Source organism: Mobula birostris, chromosome 26 (genome assembly GCF_030028105.1).
Source record: "Mobula birostris isolate sMobBir1 chromosome 26, sMobBir1.hap1, whole genome shotgun sequence".
NCBI lineage: Eukaryota > Metazoa > Chordata > Chondrichthyes > Myliobatiformes > Myliobatidae > Mobula > Mobula birostris.
In genome coordinates, this window is record NC_092395.1 from 43,466,097 (window position 1) to 43,480,512 (window position 14,416).

Below are 14,416 nucleotides of genomic sequence, written 5' to 3' on the forward strand. Positions count from 1 at the left end.
ATCAAGCAAACCTTCATGAGTTCAATGCCTGGAACGGGTCAAAATTCAATGCTCTGAGATACTTCATGCATCAACATTACTTCCTGGATGTTGATCAAACGAGATTAAATGCTCTCAATGAAAGAATTCTACCCTTGGTGTTGGGTACAGGAAGTGTGGCTGCCCTTTACCAGGTGACTTTGTTTTGGTCAAACATTTCATCTATGAACATGGGTACGCTATGGTTTCCAAAACCTGGCCTCGACACTGTCATTTTTCAGACAAGGCCAGGATTAACTCTTAATTCTAATAAGGGCCAACAGGAAGTAGCTGAATAGAATAAGGGAATTTTCTACCTCTGCCCAAAGTTAAACCACTCAGCTTTAATCTTTGTGAGCTGCAATTCTCCCTCTTTCTCTGAGAGCATCAGGAGCATCACTCTCACTGACCCGGAGACCCCTCTTCCCATGGGAATCCAGACAGTGAGTGTGGCAGACAAGAGCAAGTGAACCCATTTGACCCAGTGCTGCCCTCCTCACTCAGCCAGCAATCAGGGTCACTGACAGAGAGCAGGAGTGTGGACCTGCTGGCTGACCTTTGTAATCTGAAACAGGGACACTGGTTGTAGTTACAGTACTGTAATCTCCGGGGAAGATCAATTGATCCATTTTAGAACAGGTAGCACGACACGGACCTTTTTGGTCTGTACATCTCATTGAATGATTATTGCAGAGACGTATTTTGTTATGTAAGTCTATCCACTTATTGATGGCTATCATGAATGACATACATCTCCCTTGAATCCATTGCCCTATTTATTGCATTCAGTTCTGGTCATTGCAATATGAGATGCATGGGGAGGCTTTAGAGAGGATACAAAAGAGTTTACCAGGATGCTGCATAAAGTTGAGGGCAGGTGGGAAAAGGGGTGATTGAATAAGTCTGGCATATTTTCACATGTTAAAAATGTCTGATACTTGAGGACATTCATTAAGTTGAGGGGGCTTAGTTGAATAGAGATTTGCAAAGCATATGCTTCCAGAAAGAATGGTGAGTGCCAAGAATGTACTGCCAGAGTTGGTAGCGGAGGCAAATATGTATTATTTCTGTTACTTTCCTATTTTCACAGAATCTAATTATCCCCATTTCTTTTCTACTTGAGATACTATGGATTCACAGATTTATGACCTTGGTTTGCATTATCCAGTGGGTGATCATTAACGAATGTCAATAATGCAGAACGCTGGAGCTTCAATTAGGACAATTGCCCCACTGGAGTTAATTATTTCATTACGCTCCACCAGTCTCTGACATCCTGAATATACTTGCAGCACAAAATAGCTTTCGCCTTTTGAAGATGTCCTGGATGCTGGGGAGGCTGGTGCCCATGATGGAGCTGGCTAAGTTTACAAATTTCTGCAGCTTTTTCCGATCCAGTTTAAAACTTCCCTCCAAAAGAAAGAAATCAAGGGGCTAAAATCAAATTGTAGACTCCACCAGGAACTCCTCTTCAGAATTTTACTTTTTGCAATCAAGTAGAACGTAATCAGTCTAAATGTGTACCAAGCTTCAGAAGGAGCATTTGGGGTATCAAAGCATAGGACCTATATAAAAAAAAATACAGAGGCAATGGGATGAAAAGAATGACAAGAGATTTGTGTGAGAATTATAAAAATTTGGATGTCTTGACAACAAGACAGTTGGGGGCATGGAAAATGTACTGAAGACTTACAAGTAGAAAGCTAAAAAAGGAGACAGAGAAATAGAGACAGAGGCACATGACACAAATAATGAGAATTTAAAATTAGACACAGGGTATCAAATTAGGGCAAGTATAGATGGACAATCTATGAATGGATCCTGATGGGGCATCTCAATTGGATCAATGAAAGTGATGTATATATTGCTGTTGAGGACAAAATTTGTTGCCGTTCTTCATTAGGAGAAGGCATTCCTGATGGGCTGCGTTCTCAACTGTCCAAAATTTGTATCATGTATGTACAGTACTTCGGCAGTGACATTGGGCTGGAGGTTCCAGTATCCATAGCAGAGACAACAAAGAAACTATTCAGGATAATGAGTGACATTGGGGTGAGGAAGTGGAATCCAGCTCATCTTGTTCCCAAGTGCTGGTCTCTCTTGACCTTTGTGATGGTGCAAGTCATTTGTGTTAATGATGCTGCTGAAGAAACCTTGCAGTGAATCTCGATCCCCCCTCATCCAGATGGATTCCATCCAGGCTCAGACACTGTAACATGCTGCATTTCACTACCTGCAGTGTCATCGATATTATAATCAGCTGTGTAATCTGTCCTTCAGCAGTTTTCTCCAGAGTGGGGTTGAATAAATCTGCTGTTATTCCTCTGCCTCATTGGCTCTCCAATCATTATTCCACAATTGATCAGCTCATAGTTTGGACTGCAACTGCTTTTGGCAAAATAGAACAGAGTAAAACTGAACTCAACCAGTCCCAGAGCTGGCCAAGTTCCGCCTTATTCGCATTTACTTCCTACAGAAGCAGTGGGCCATGCATTAGGAGTACAGACATAGGATGCTTAGGTAGAAGCATCCATTTTCTTCAGCGGTTGAACAGGGCAGGACTGTGCAAGCGTGTGTAAGTCAGCCCGTGAGGCAGCGGGAGTATTTAAAAGAGAGCAGTTTGACAGACCGGGCGACGTTGTAGGGAGCGACAGAGTAGTGGGAGACAGAGTAGGTAGGCTTTGCCTCGAGAGACTTCGGCGAACAGAGGCTGAGGATGAGCTTCACTCCAAGTGAGGTAAGGCCAGGTAAGTTCCTTTAAAAGGAGAACGGCCTGCAGCGGTATTTTATTTGAAGCAAGAAAGGCGGCGAGTCTGCAGCATATTGGGTAGGTCATGACAACTGAGATCGGCCCCGTGGTTTGTTCATCCTGCAGCATGTGGGAAATCAGGATACTTCCAGTGTCCCTGACGACTATGTGTGCAGGAAATGTGTCCAGCTGCAGCTTCTGGCAGACCGCCAGTGGACGGAGCTGCGATTGGATTCATACTGGAGCATCCGTGATGCTAAGAAAGTTGTGAATAGCACGTTCAGTGAGTTGGCCACACAGCAGGTAAAGGCTACACAGGCAGAAAGAGAATGGGTGGCCACTCAACAGCGTAGCAGTAGGCAGGCAGTGCAGGAGTCCCCTGAGGTCATCTCCATCCTAGACAGATATACCGTTTTGGATACTGTTTGGGGAGATGTCTCATCGGGGGAGCCAGAAGCAGCCGAGTTCATGGCACCATGGGTGGCTCTGCGACACAGGAGGGAAGGAAAGGGAGTGGGAGAGCTATAGTGATAAGGGATTCGATTATAAGGGGAATAGACACATGTTTCTGTGGCTGGAAATGAGACTCCAGGAGGGTATGTTGCCTCCCTGGTGCAAGGGTCAAGGATGTCTCCAAGCAACTGCAGGACATTCTGGAGTGGGAGGGTGAACAGCCAGTTGTTGTGGTGCACATAGGTAAAAAATGATATGGGTAAAAAACGGGACGAGATCCTACAAGGTGAATTTAGGGAGTGAGGAGATAAACTAAAAAGTGGGACCACAAAGGTAATAATCTCTGGATTACTTACTACCAGTGCCACGTGCTAGTCAGAGTAGAAACAGGAGGATATATCAGATTAATACATGGCTTGAAAATTGGTGCAAGGGGGAGGGATTCAAATTTCAGGGGCATTGGACCAGTTCTGGAGGAGGTGGGACCCGTACAAACAGGACGGTCTGCACCTGGGCTGGATTGGAACCAATGTCTTAGGGGAAGTGTTTGCTACTGTTGTTCAGGAGGATTTAAACTAAGGTGACAGGGGGATGGGAACAAGTGCAGAGAGACAGAGGGGTGTAAAATGAGGGTAGAAGCAAAAAGTAGTAAGGTGAAAAGTAAAAGTGGCAGACCAGCAAATCCAGGGCAAAAATCAAAAAGGGCCACATTTCAACATAATTTTATAAGGGCTAAGAGTGTTGTAAAAACAAGCCTGAAGGCTTTGTGTGTCAATGCAAAGAGCATTCGTAACAAGGTGGATGAATTGAATGTGCAGATAGTTATTAATAAATATGATATAGTTGGGATCACAGAGACATGTCTCCAGGGTGACCAAGGATGGGAGCTCATCATTCAGGGATATTCAGTATTCAGGAGGGATAGACATGAAAGAAAAGGAGGTCGGGTAGCATTGCTGTTTGGAGAGGAGATTAACACAATAGAAAGGAAGGACATTAGCCTGGAGGATGTGGAATTGATATGGGTAGAGCTGCATAACACTAAGGGGCAGAAGACGCTGGTGGGATTTGCATACAGGCCACCCAACAGTAGTAGTGAGGTTGGGGTTGGCATTAAACAGGAAATTAGAAATGCGTGCAATAAAGGAACAACAGTTATAATGGGTGACTTCAATCTACATTTAGATTGGGTGAACCAAATTGGTAAGGGTGCTGAGGAAGAGGATTTCTTGGAATGTATGCGGGATAGTTTTCTGAACCAACATGTCGAGGAACCAGCGAGACAGCAGGCCATTCTAGACTGGGTATTGAGTAATGAGGAGGGGTTGGTTAGCAATCTTGTCATGTGAGGCCCCTTGGGTAAGAGTGACCATGATATGGCGGAATTCTTCATTAAGATGGAGAGTCACATAGTTAATTCAGAAACAAAGGTTCTGAACTTAAAGAAGGGTATGAGACGTGAATTAGTTAAGATAGACTGGCAAATGACACTTAAAGGGTTGACGATGGATATACAATGGCAAACATTTAAAGATCACATGGATGAACTACAACAATTCTTCATCTCAGTTTCTCAAAAGAATAAACCAGGGAAGGTAGTGCACCCGTAGCTGACAAGGGAAATTAAGGATAGTATCAATTCCAAAGAAGAAACAGACAAATTAGCCAGAAAAAGCAGCACACCTGAGGACTGGGAGAAATTCAGAGTCCAGCAAAGGAGGACAAAGGGCTTAATTAGGAAAGGGAAAAAAGATTATGAGAGAAAACTGGCATGGAACATATAACTGACTGTAAAAGCTTTTACAGATATGTGAAAAGAAAAAGATTGGTTAAGACAAATGTAAGTCCCTTACAGTCAGAAACAGGTGAATTGATCATGGGGAACAAGGACATTGCAGAGCAATTGAATAACTACTTTGGTTCTGTCTTCACTATGGAGGACATAAATAATCTTCCGGAAATAGTAGGGGACCGAGGGTCTAGTGAGATGGAGGAACTGAGGGAAATACATGTTAGTAGGGAAGTGGTGTTAGGTAAATTGAAGGGATTGAAGGCAGATAAATCCCCGGGCCAGATGGTCTGCATCCCAGAGTGCTTAATGAAGGATCACAAGAAATAGTGGATGCATTAGTGATAATTTTTCAAAACTCTTCAAATTCTGGATTAGTTCCTGAGGATTGGAGGGTTGCTAATGTAACCCTGCCTTTTAAAAAAGGAGTGAGAGAGAAGCTAGGGAATTACAGACCAGTAACCCTGACTTCGGTGGTGGGGAAAATGCTAGAGTCAGTTATCAAAGATGTGATAACAGCACATTTGGAAAGCGGTGAAATCATCTGACAAATCTCATAGAATTTTCTGAGGATGTAACTAGTAGAGTGGATAGGGGAGAACCGGTGGGTGTGGTATATTTGGATTTTCAAAAGGCTTTTGACAAGGTCCCACACAGGAGATTAGTGTGCAAACTTAAAGCACACGGTATTGAGGGTAAGGTATTGATGTGGATAAAGAATTGGTTGGCAGACAGGAAGCAAAGAGTGGGAATAAACGGGACCTTTTCAGAATGGCAGGCAGTGACTAGTGGGGTACCTCAAGGCTCAGTGCTGGGACCCCAGTTGTTTACAATATATATTAATGACTTAGGCGAGGGAATTAAATGCAGCATTTCCAAGTTTGCAGATGACACGAAACTGGGCGGCAGTGTTAGCTGTGAGGAGGATGCTAAGAGGATGCAGGGTGACTTGGATAGGTTAGGTGAGTGGGCAAATTCATGGCAGATGCAATTTAATGTGAATAAATGTGAGGTTATCTTCTTTGGTGGCAAGAACAGGAAAACAGATTATTATCTGAATAGTGGCCGATTAGGAAAAGGGGAGGTGCAACGAGACCTGGGTGTCATTGTGCACCAGTCATTGAAAGTGGGCATGCAGGTACAGCAGGCGGTGAAAAAGGCGTTTGGTATGTTGGCATTTATAGCCAGAGGATTCGAGTACAGGAGCAGGGAGGTACTACTGCAGTTGTACAAGGCCTTGGTAAGACCACTCCTGGAGTATTGTGTGCAGTTTTGGTCCCCTAATCTGAGGAAAGACATCCTTGCCATAGAGGGAGTACAATGAAGGATCACCAGATTGATTCCTGGGATGGCAGGACTTTCATATGATGAAAGTCTGTATCGACTAGGCTTATACTCTCTGGAATTTAGAAGATTGAAGGGGAATCTTATTGAAATGTATAAAATTCTAAAGGGATTGGACAGGCTAGATGCAGGAAGATTTTTCCCGATGTTGGGGAAGTCCAGAACAAGGGGTCACAGTTTAAGTATAAAGGGGAAGCCTTTTAGTGCCAAGATGAGGAAAAACTTCTTCACACAGAGAGTGGTGAATCTATGGAATTCTCTGCCACAGGAAACAGTTGAGGCCAGTTCATTGGCTATATTTAAGAAGGAGTTATATATGGCCCTTGTGGCTAAAGGGATCAAGGGGTATGGAGAGAAGGCAGGTACAGGATTCTGAGTTGGATGATCAGCTATGATCATACTGAATGGCAGTGCAGGCTCAAAGTGCCGAATGGCCTTCTCCTGCGCCTATTTTCTAGGTTTCTATGTGTTCTATGTAGCCTGAGAGACATGTCAGACAGTGCTGATATCTCACAGCTTCAGCAACCTGGATTTGGTTCTGAGCTTGTCCATGTGAAATTTGTATGTTCTCTCTGTGACCATTGAGTTCCCCACTGATGTTCTGTTTTCCTTGTACAGTGAAGATATGGTACTGTAAATTGCACCTCATTGCAATGACGCAACCAAAGAATCAAATGATGTTTGATGGCATGTGTGAGTAAACTGGAACTGGCATCAACGGGGTTACTCTATTGGGAGGTTGTAGGGACTCAATGGGCTGAATGGCCTTATTAGGTGTTTCCCTAAATAACAATTCCACTGTTTATGCTGTAATATTTGAATACTGACATCTTTTCAGTGTAACATTATGACAAATGATAATTATTTTTAACCAGTAGAGGTGCAGAGATATCACGAACTGAGAAGAAGTTGGTGTGAGATATCTGTGATGGGATTGATGGGTCTTGACCATTGCATAAATATGTTATTTTTCACCAGGAACCTCGGGCTGCAATGCCTGTGTTGTGGGAAATCGAAACTGGGATCCCACTCAACACAATAAATGATGGAGCACTCAGAAAGTGAAATCCTTCCTCCAGGCGATGATGCTGTTTAACTTGGATTCAGCGTTGTAGATATTCCATCAGCTGGACAGCTCCTGACAACTTCACTAAAGATGGAGTCATCTGATTCTTTTCCTTGTGATGGAAGGAAGATTCTATGTGCTACTGCCAATCAGATCTGAGCTGGCACTGAGCTGCCTATCTACAAAACGTAGATAGAATGGATCAGAATGGTCCAAGGGATGGTTATTTTGAACTGAGGTCCAGCGCTGCTCAGTAAGGTGAGTTCTTACAGTCAGTGATGTGTCGTGAAAGCAAGTAGGTAGATTTCCTTATGAACATTGACTTAGGAGAGGAAGTAGATTGCTCAGCCCTTTGAACCTGCTCTGCCATTCAATCACATTATGGCTGATCTTGCTGTAACCTTAAAGCCCCGTTACTCCATGATCCAATAACTTTTCACCCTCTTACTGATTTTACAATGTGATTTGTTTCTGCTTCCACAGCCTTGGAGAAAATGAGTTCCCAAGGTTTGTGTTTCTCTGGGAGAGAAGCAAACATTGATTCACATCTGTCCGAAATAGCCAGACCCTGAATTTTAAACACAAACACCATGTTCTAGATGCTCCTACACGAGGAAACACCTTGCTGAGATCCCACCAGAGATGATGATCCAATTAATTTCCCTTTCAGCCTTCAAAATTCCGATGGATACAGTCCTCAATTTCCCTCACAAGATGACCTATACATCAGAGTAGTGAATCCAGTAAAAGGGGAGAAATGGGAGTGAAATGAGTGTTCCTGCTTCCTGCTAGCCAGCTGATGGTGCAGTGGCATCTGTACCAGACTTCAAGGTGAGTGGTCTCTAGTTTGAACCCAGCCAGCTCCTTGCACACTTTACATCCGTGCTGCATTGAGCGTCGAGCTAGCAACTTGGCCTCATTAAAAACAGGCAAGTGCAAAAGAAACTGCAAAGAGTATTTTCAGTACAGCAGATGAGATCTCACTAGTCCTCCTTTCAACAGAAACACAGATTGCTGTATTCAGATACGCTACCTGGACCTGATAGATAAGACACCTGGACGAGATGGACTACAACCCAGGTTTCTGAAAGAGGTAGTTGAGAAGATTATTGAGTTGAGGCATTAGTAGTGATCCTTCAAGAATCACTAGATTCAGCAATGGTTTTGGAAGAACGGAAAATTACAACTGTTACTCTGCTCGTCAAGGAGGGAAGGATGCAAAAAACAGGAAATTATAGGCCAGTTAGTCTGACTTCAGAGGTTGGCGAGATGTTACAGTCCTTTATTAAGTATGAGTTTCGGGTACTTGGAGACACTTGATAAAATAGGCCAAAGTCAGCATGGTTTCCTAAAAGGGAATCTTGCCTGTGAAATCTGCTTGAATTCTTTGAGGAAATAACAGGTAGGATGGACAAAAGAGAATAAGGGTAAGTTATTTTACTTGGATTTTCAGAAGCGTTCAAAAAGGTGCCGCACATGAGGCTGATAAACAAGATAAGATCCCATAGTATTACAGGACAGATACTAGCATGGACAGAAGATTGGTTGACTGGCAGGAGACAAAGAGGGAGAATAAAGGGGACCTTTAGTGGTTGACTGCTGATGACTAGTGGTGTTCCGCAGGAGTCAGTGTTGGGACCACATGTGTTCACGTTATATGTCAATGATTTAGATGATGAAATCAATAACTTTGTAGCAAAGTTTGTGGATGATACAAAGATAGGTGGAGGGGCAGGTGGTGTTGAGGATGCATATAATATGGAGAAGGACTTGGACAGATGAGGAAAATTGGCAAAAAAGTGGCAGATAGAATACAGTTTAGGGATGTATGTGTTCATACACTTCTGTGGACTATTTTCTTAACAGGGAACAATTTTAGAAATTAGACATGCTAAGAGACCTGGGAGTCTTAGAGTAGGAATCCCAAAAGATTAATTTGTAGGTTTCAATGCTGGGGCTTTATAAGGCATTGCTCATACTGCATGTGGAATATTGTGAGCAGTTTCGAGTCCCTTATCTTGAAAGTTCTGTGCTGGCATTGGAAAGGAAGTTCACGAGAATGATTTCTAGAATGATAGGGTTAAAATAAGAGTTGAATTTGATGGGTCTGGACCTGTACTTGCTGGAGTTTTGAGGAATCGGGGTGGGGGTGTTTGGAATCTCATTGAAACCTGTTGAATATTGAAAAACCTAGTAGAGTGGACGTGAAAAGGATGTTTCCAATAGTGGGAGAATCTAGGACCAGAGGACAGAGCCTCAGATTACAAGGATGTCACTTCAAAACAGAGTTGAGGAATTTGTTTATCCAGAGAATGGTGAACATGTGAAATTCATTACCTGAGACACTGTAGAATCCATTTCAATGGGTATATTTAAAGCAGAGATTGATAGCTTCTTGATGAATAAGTGCATGAAAGTGTACAGGGAGAAGACAGGCAAATGGTGTTGAGAAGGATAATTAATCAACAATGGCAGGACAGAGTCGATGGGCCAAATTATCTGATTCAACGACTATGTTTCCTATGGTTATTAATGAAGCAGCAGGTGGAATGTACAGCATCAGGAAATGTTGCATTGATATCCTGGAACTGGGATGTTTGATATAGAATAACCACAACATCTTATTCTGGTGAGATATGATTCCAGTCACTGCTATGTTTTCATCATGATATCCATTGATTTTAGTGTTACCAAGACTTGATGGCATGTTTGAGAACAAACGGACACTACTGGGGTTGCTCTTTTGGGAGCTTACATGGTCCCAATGTGCTCAATGGCCTCATGATTTATTTTCATAAATTCCACCATAGGACCACAGGACAGAGGAGCAGAAACCGGCCATTGGGCTCATTGAGTCGGTAGCACTATTCCATCGTTGCTGATTTGTTATCCCTCTCAAACCCATTCTTCTCCCTTCTCCCTGTAACCTTTGACACGTTTTCTAATCAAGAAAATATCAACCTCCATTTTATGTAACGAGCTGGTGGGGAGGGCAAGGATGAATTAAAGTAGGAACGGGTTCGGGAAATAAATGCAGTAGTGCTGTAAATGGAGAGAGGTTGAGAGTTCAGCCTAGGAAGCATTTGTTGGGTGTCGGAAGGAGAAGAGAGAGGACGAGAGTGCGGCTGAGACAGTAGGGGAAGGGAGATCAGGAACTAATGTGAAACAAATCCTTAACTATTCTGTCTCTGGACTCTTGCATTCGCATACTGTCACCCAATAGATAGTCGAGAAACAGGTTTAAACTTCTGACCAGGCAATTTTCATCCCTTGTGACCCAACCATTTCAGATAGCCAGACTTTCCAGTTTGTGTCAATATCGGTCACTTCTGGCGAAACCTCATGAGCTCAGAACGTAACTACAATTTATTCCTCTCTCCAGCAACGCTGCCCAGGAGCCTGGAAATTTGCAGCCACGATTATGTTCATTTCCTTTATTAACCTTCCCAAAACCAACTGTTTCGTTCTTCTTTTACACCACAGCCTTGCAAGTCAACCCACCACCCTGTCCCCGATTCTCAGCAATGGAACCTCCTTTCCTTCTTTGCTGATATACGGTGCCCTAGGCTGCCGCACTGATTTCCTAAAGTACACCAAGCCAGTCACGAACGAGAGCAGAGAGACGAATCTCCTCCCTCTTCCCTCCTCCCACTCAGTGTCAGAATTGGAAAACCAAGAAAGATGACGAAACGCACACTCGGGAGTCGCTCCTGCACTGATCATATTTATTAGTAATTAGTTACCGTCGGTCAGTCTGATCATGATGACGAATCACAGAGCATTTATTAATCATTCAAACTAATCCAACACCGATGCAAGAGAAAACCAAATACCGCCTGAAATGTCCAGAAGACAAGTAACTGTCCGCTTTAACACCGTGTAGCCTCTCAGTCGGAACAAGATCAAAATCAGCGGGTACAAATATTCCAACACCACAGTGGAAACTACAGAGAGCGGAACAGAAGGGAAGTACAGTGAAGAGCGAGTAAGAGTGGTAGAGGTGAAAGATACAAGGCCATGATCTCCCGTTAATCGGGGACAAACAAGACCGAAGCCGCGCTCTGTTTAACAGTTGGATTGTGTGACTGTTGCGGATATTGTCGAGGCTGCTCCTTGTTGAACTGAGCAGGAGTACCTCTTCCCACTGTTCCAGTCTGCGCCGGGCACCGTCAGGTAGCTGCTGAGACTGAAGGTCTTGTCCGCGTTCTGAGTCACCCCGCTGGTTTGCACCTCACTGCTCGTCGGACTGTCGTTCACTGTCCAGCTGACGACAGGGAAGCCGATCGACAATTTACTGACCAGGCAAGCTAAGGTGCCCGATCCTTTAGCGGAGATCTCCTCGGCCGAAGGCCCAAGTAGTTTCACTGAAGGGTCCGGGAGCTGCCGATCTGCAACGGGAACAAGAGAAAACGTGTTTCAAGGCGCATAGAAGCTCTCGTCATTTCACAGTTTGACAGAAGCGTAATTAAAAAGTTTCAGCTTTATTGAGTTGAGCCCAGAGTCTCACCAAGGGACAAGACAGTTCCCATGGAGGACGGTGCATGAAGATCAACACGGAAAAACTAGAAATCTACTGCAACCGGTGAGGCTGTTAGTCTCTGAGTCATTCACGGAGTTGAAAGACACACTGGCATCAAAGCGCCCCAGAGTAGTTTAATGTGCCCACTCTCGGTGCCATCAGTGACACATTCCTACTCTTCCCTCCGGCCAGCCCACCCATCATTAATGAGAATATATATGTTACAATCTGCTCTGCCCCAGTGGGCGAGGACACTAAATGCGCGGTCCTGAGCTCCATGGAGTGGGTCAGTATAGACCGCTCTGTGATCTGTGATAATGTCGAACGATTCGGCTCCCACTCACATGGGGGACGGGAGGCTGGATTCTCCGCAGAATCGGAGCACCGGCCATAGTCGGTGTAGTGACTGGGATCGATGAGCAACGGTTCTGGGGAAGGAGCAGCTCTCACGTGAATCGGTGGCGGGTGAGAGAAGGCAGGGACTGGGCAGTGGGAGAGGGTCTTTTTTAGGGATGGGTGCTGGAGGAGAGTTCCACCCTCACTGGGAGGGCAGGACGTTTCGCTGGAATGTTCGAATTAATAAATTGAAACTTGTCGTTCTGCAGTGTTCGCAACTACGGCCTGTCATTTGCCGGTAAAGCCCTGTCCCCACTGACGACTTTTGCCCCACTTTAGGAAGATGGATCCCTTCACGTCCGTTCCAATTAAACCAACACAAAAACAGACAAACTAAAACTAGAGCAGAAGTAAAACGAATGAACAGAAAGTTTGTCCGAAAACACAACCGAAAAGAGAAATGCTTCATTAAAATACGGAAGCAATTCTCTTAACCCAACTCTATCGAGCAAAACTGACGCTGGACACGAACACGATTAGATTGTAAATTAACATTTTCATTGTAAAATTCGCTAGGGAATTATAACTTATAACTGGTTAATTGACGGGTATTTATGCCGTGGTCACCGCAGGAGATATTTATCGGACACTTACCTGTAACAAAGAGCTTGGTCCCTGGGCCGAATACCCCGTAGCCACTACCAGTTGAAAACCACTTTCCGCAGTAATAGACGGCAGCGTCACTCATCTCCACGTTTTTTATGATTAACTGGTAAACGGTGCCGGCGCTGTTGGATGTCGACGTGAAACGGTCGCTACTAAACCCAGGCCCGTAGGTCGGGGCGCTATGCGATTTATAGTAGTACAGGATCCATTGTGGAACTGTTCCCGGTGTCTGCTTGTACCAACCTACATTATAGCCATCATCTTTTCCGATGTTACAACTCAGCGTGGCCGTGGCTCCTGGACTCACCGACATGGTCGGAGGCTGAGTCAGAGTCTGGGACTCTCCACCTGTGAAAGACAGGAATTCAACTTTAACATTGACTCTTTAATGTGACCCCAAGACCCACCTCAGCAACCACTGCCTGTACTTACAGCCCAGCCACACTGCCAGAGACCAGAAAAAGCACAGCGTCCGCATCGTTGCTGCCCGTCAGCTTCCTGCCTCCTGTCTGCCCGTGGATCTGTGACTGACTGGCCGCCGCTGCCAATGGAGCCCAGTTATAGAGCCATTCACACCGGGGAGGAAATCGATGCAAATCAGAGTGACTGACACTGACCAACCAGAGCCGGGATCGGAAACCCTCCCATATACTGTCACATACCATCGGATTGAGGCGGCGACATTGTCAGCAACTGACTGATCCGTTAAAAACAATTTGCGAATGAAAAAGTCATTCATTGTCTGACATTTCCCAAACTCTGCTTTCATTTCCCTGATTCCTACCTTCGGTCCACAGATGCCCCTCACACCTCCAGTGACAACAGGACAGCACAGTGCAGGCTGTTGAGGGTCTCGGCCTGAAACGTCGACTGTACTGTTTTCCATAGATGCTGCCTGGCCTGCTGGGTTCCTTCAGCATTTCGTGTGTGTTGCTTGGATTTCCAGCATCTGCAGATCTTTTCTTGTTTGTGATAGAGCAGTGCAGGCTTCCTGTTCCCACATCAGTCATTCAGTCATGGAGTTCAAACCCACTTTGGCAGTTTGAGGGTTTGAATTCGTTCTAATTGTGGGGATTTAGATCAGTGCGGGAAGTATTGATTATGAATGTAAGAATTAAAAGGTTTATTCTTGTAAATGTTTTTTTTTCCAGTGTGAATAACGTTTATTTTAATGTGAAATCTAACCAATATGACCCCATTTTAGCGTTCTCCCGCTACTGGAGAGGGAGAAGCCGGATTGGGTGTGGAAACCCCTCAATTATTGTAGCAGTGTATCACCGATGGGGTCCGTGAGTGGCAACAGCCCTATTAGCTTTAAGGAATGGAAAGGACAGTACTGAAAGCATTGGCCATGAATGTAAGAATGAAATGGCATTATATTTATGTTTTGTAAGTACTTTTTATTATGAATAAAGTTGATTTTGATGTAAAACAACCTGTCTGACAGACTGTGCCGGTCCGGTATATCCCAATTGC

At 44.4% G+C, this 14,416-nt stretch overlaps 1 protein-coding gene across 1 annotated transcript; it reads right to left on the reverse strand.

Annotated features, from left to right (window-relative positions):
* Positions 1-11,123: 11,123 nt before the first annotated feature.
* On the reverse strand, positions 11,124-13,486 carry LOC140187967 (immunoglobulin lambda-1 light chain-like). The gene is made up of 3 exons (XM_072243830.1): positions 13,373-13,486; positions 12,929-13,288; positions 11,124-11,807 (listed from the first exon to the last, which is right to left on the reverse strand). The coding sequence occupies exons 1-3, from the start codon at positions 13,416-13,418 to the stop codon at positions 11,485-11,487; spliced, it is 729 nt and encodes a 242-aa protein (XP_072099931.1). The 5' UTR covers positions 13,419-13,486; the 3' UTR covers positions 11,124-11,484.
* Between the last annotated feature and the right edge of the window lie 930 nt (positions 13,487-14,416).

Coding starts and splice junctions, on each gene's coding strand:
- LOC140187967 (XM_072243830.1), bottom strand. CDS start 13,418: ATGCGGACGCTGTGCTTTTTCTGGTCTCTGGCAGTGTGGCTGGGCT. Junction 13,289..13,372: donor TCTGGCAGTGTGGCTGGGCT/GTAAGTACAGGC, acceptor TGTCTTTCACAG/GTGGAGAGTCCCAGACTCTG. Junction 11,808..12,928: donor GACCAAGCTCTTTGTTACAG/GTAAGTGTCCGA, acceptor TTCCCGTTGCAG/ATCGGCAGCTCCCGGACCCT.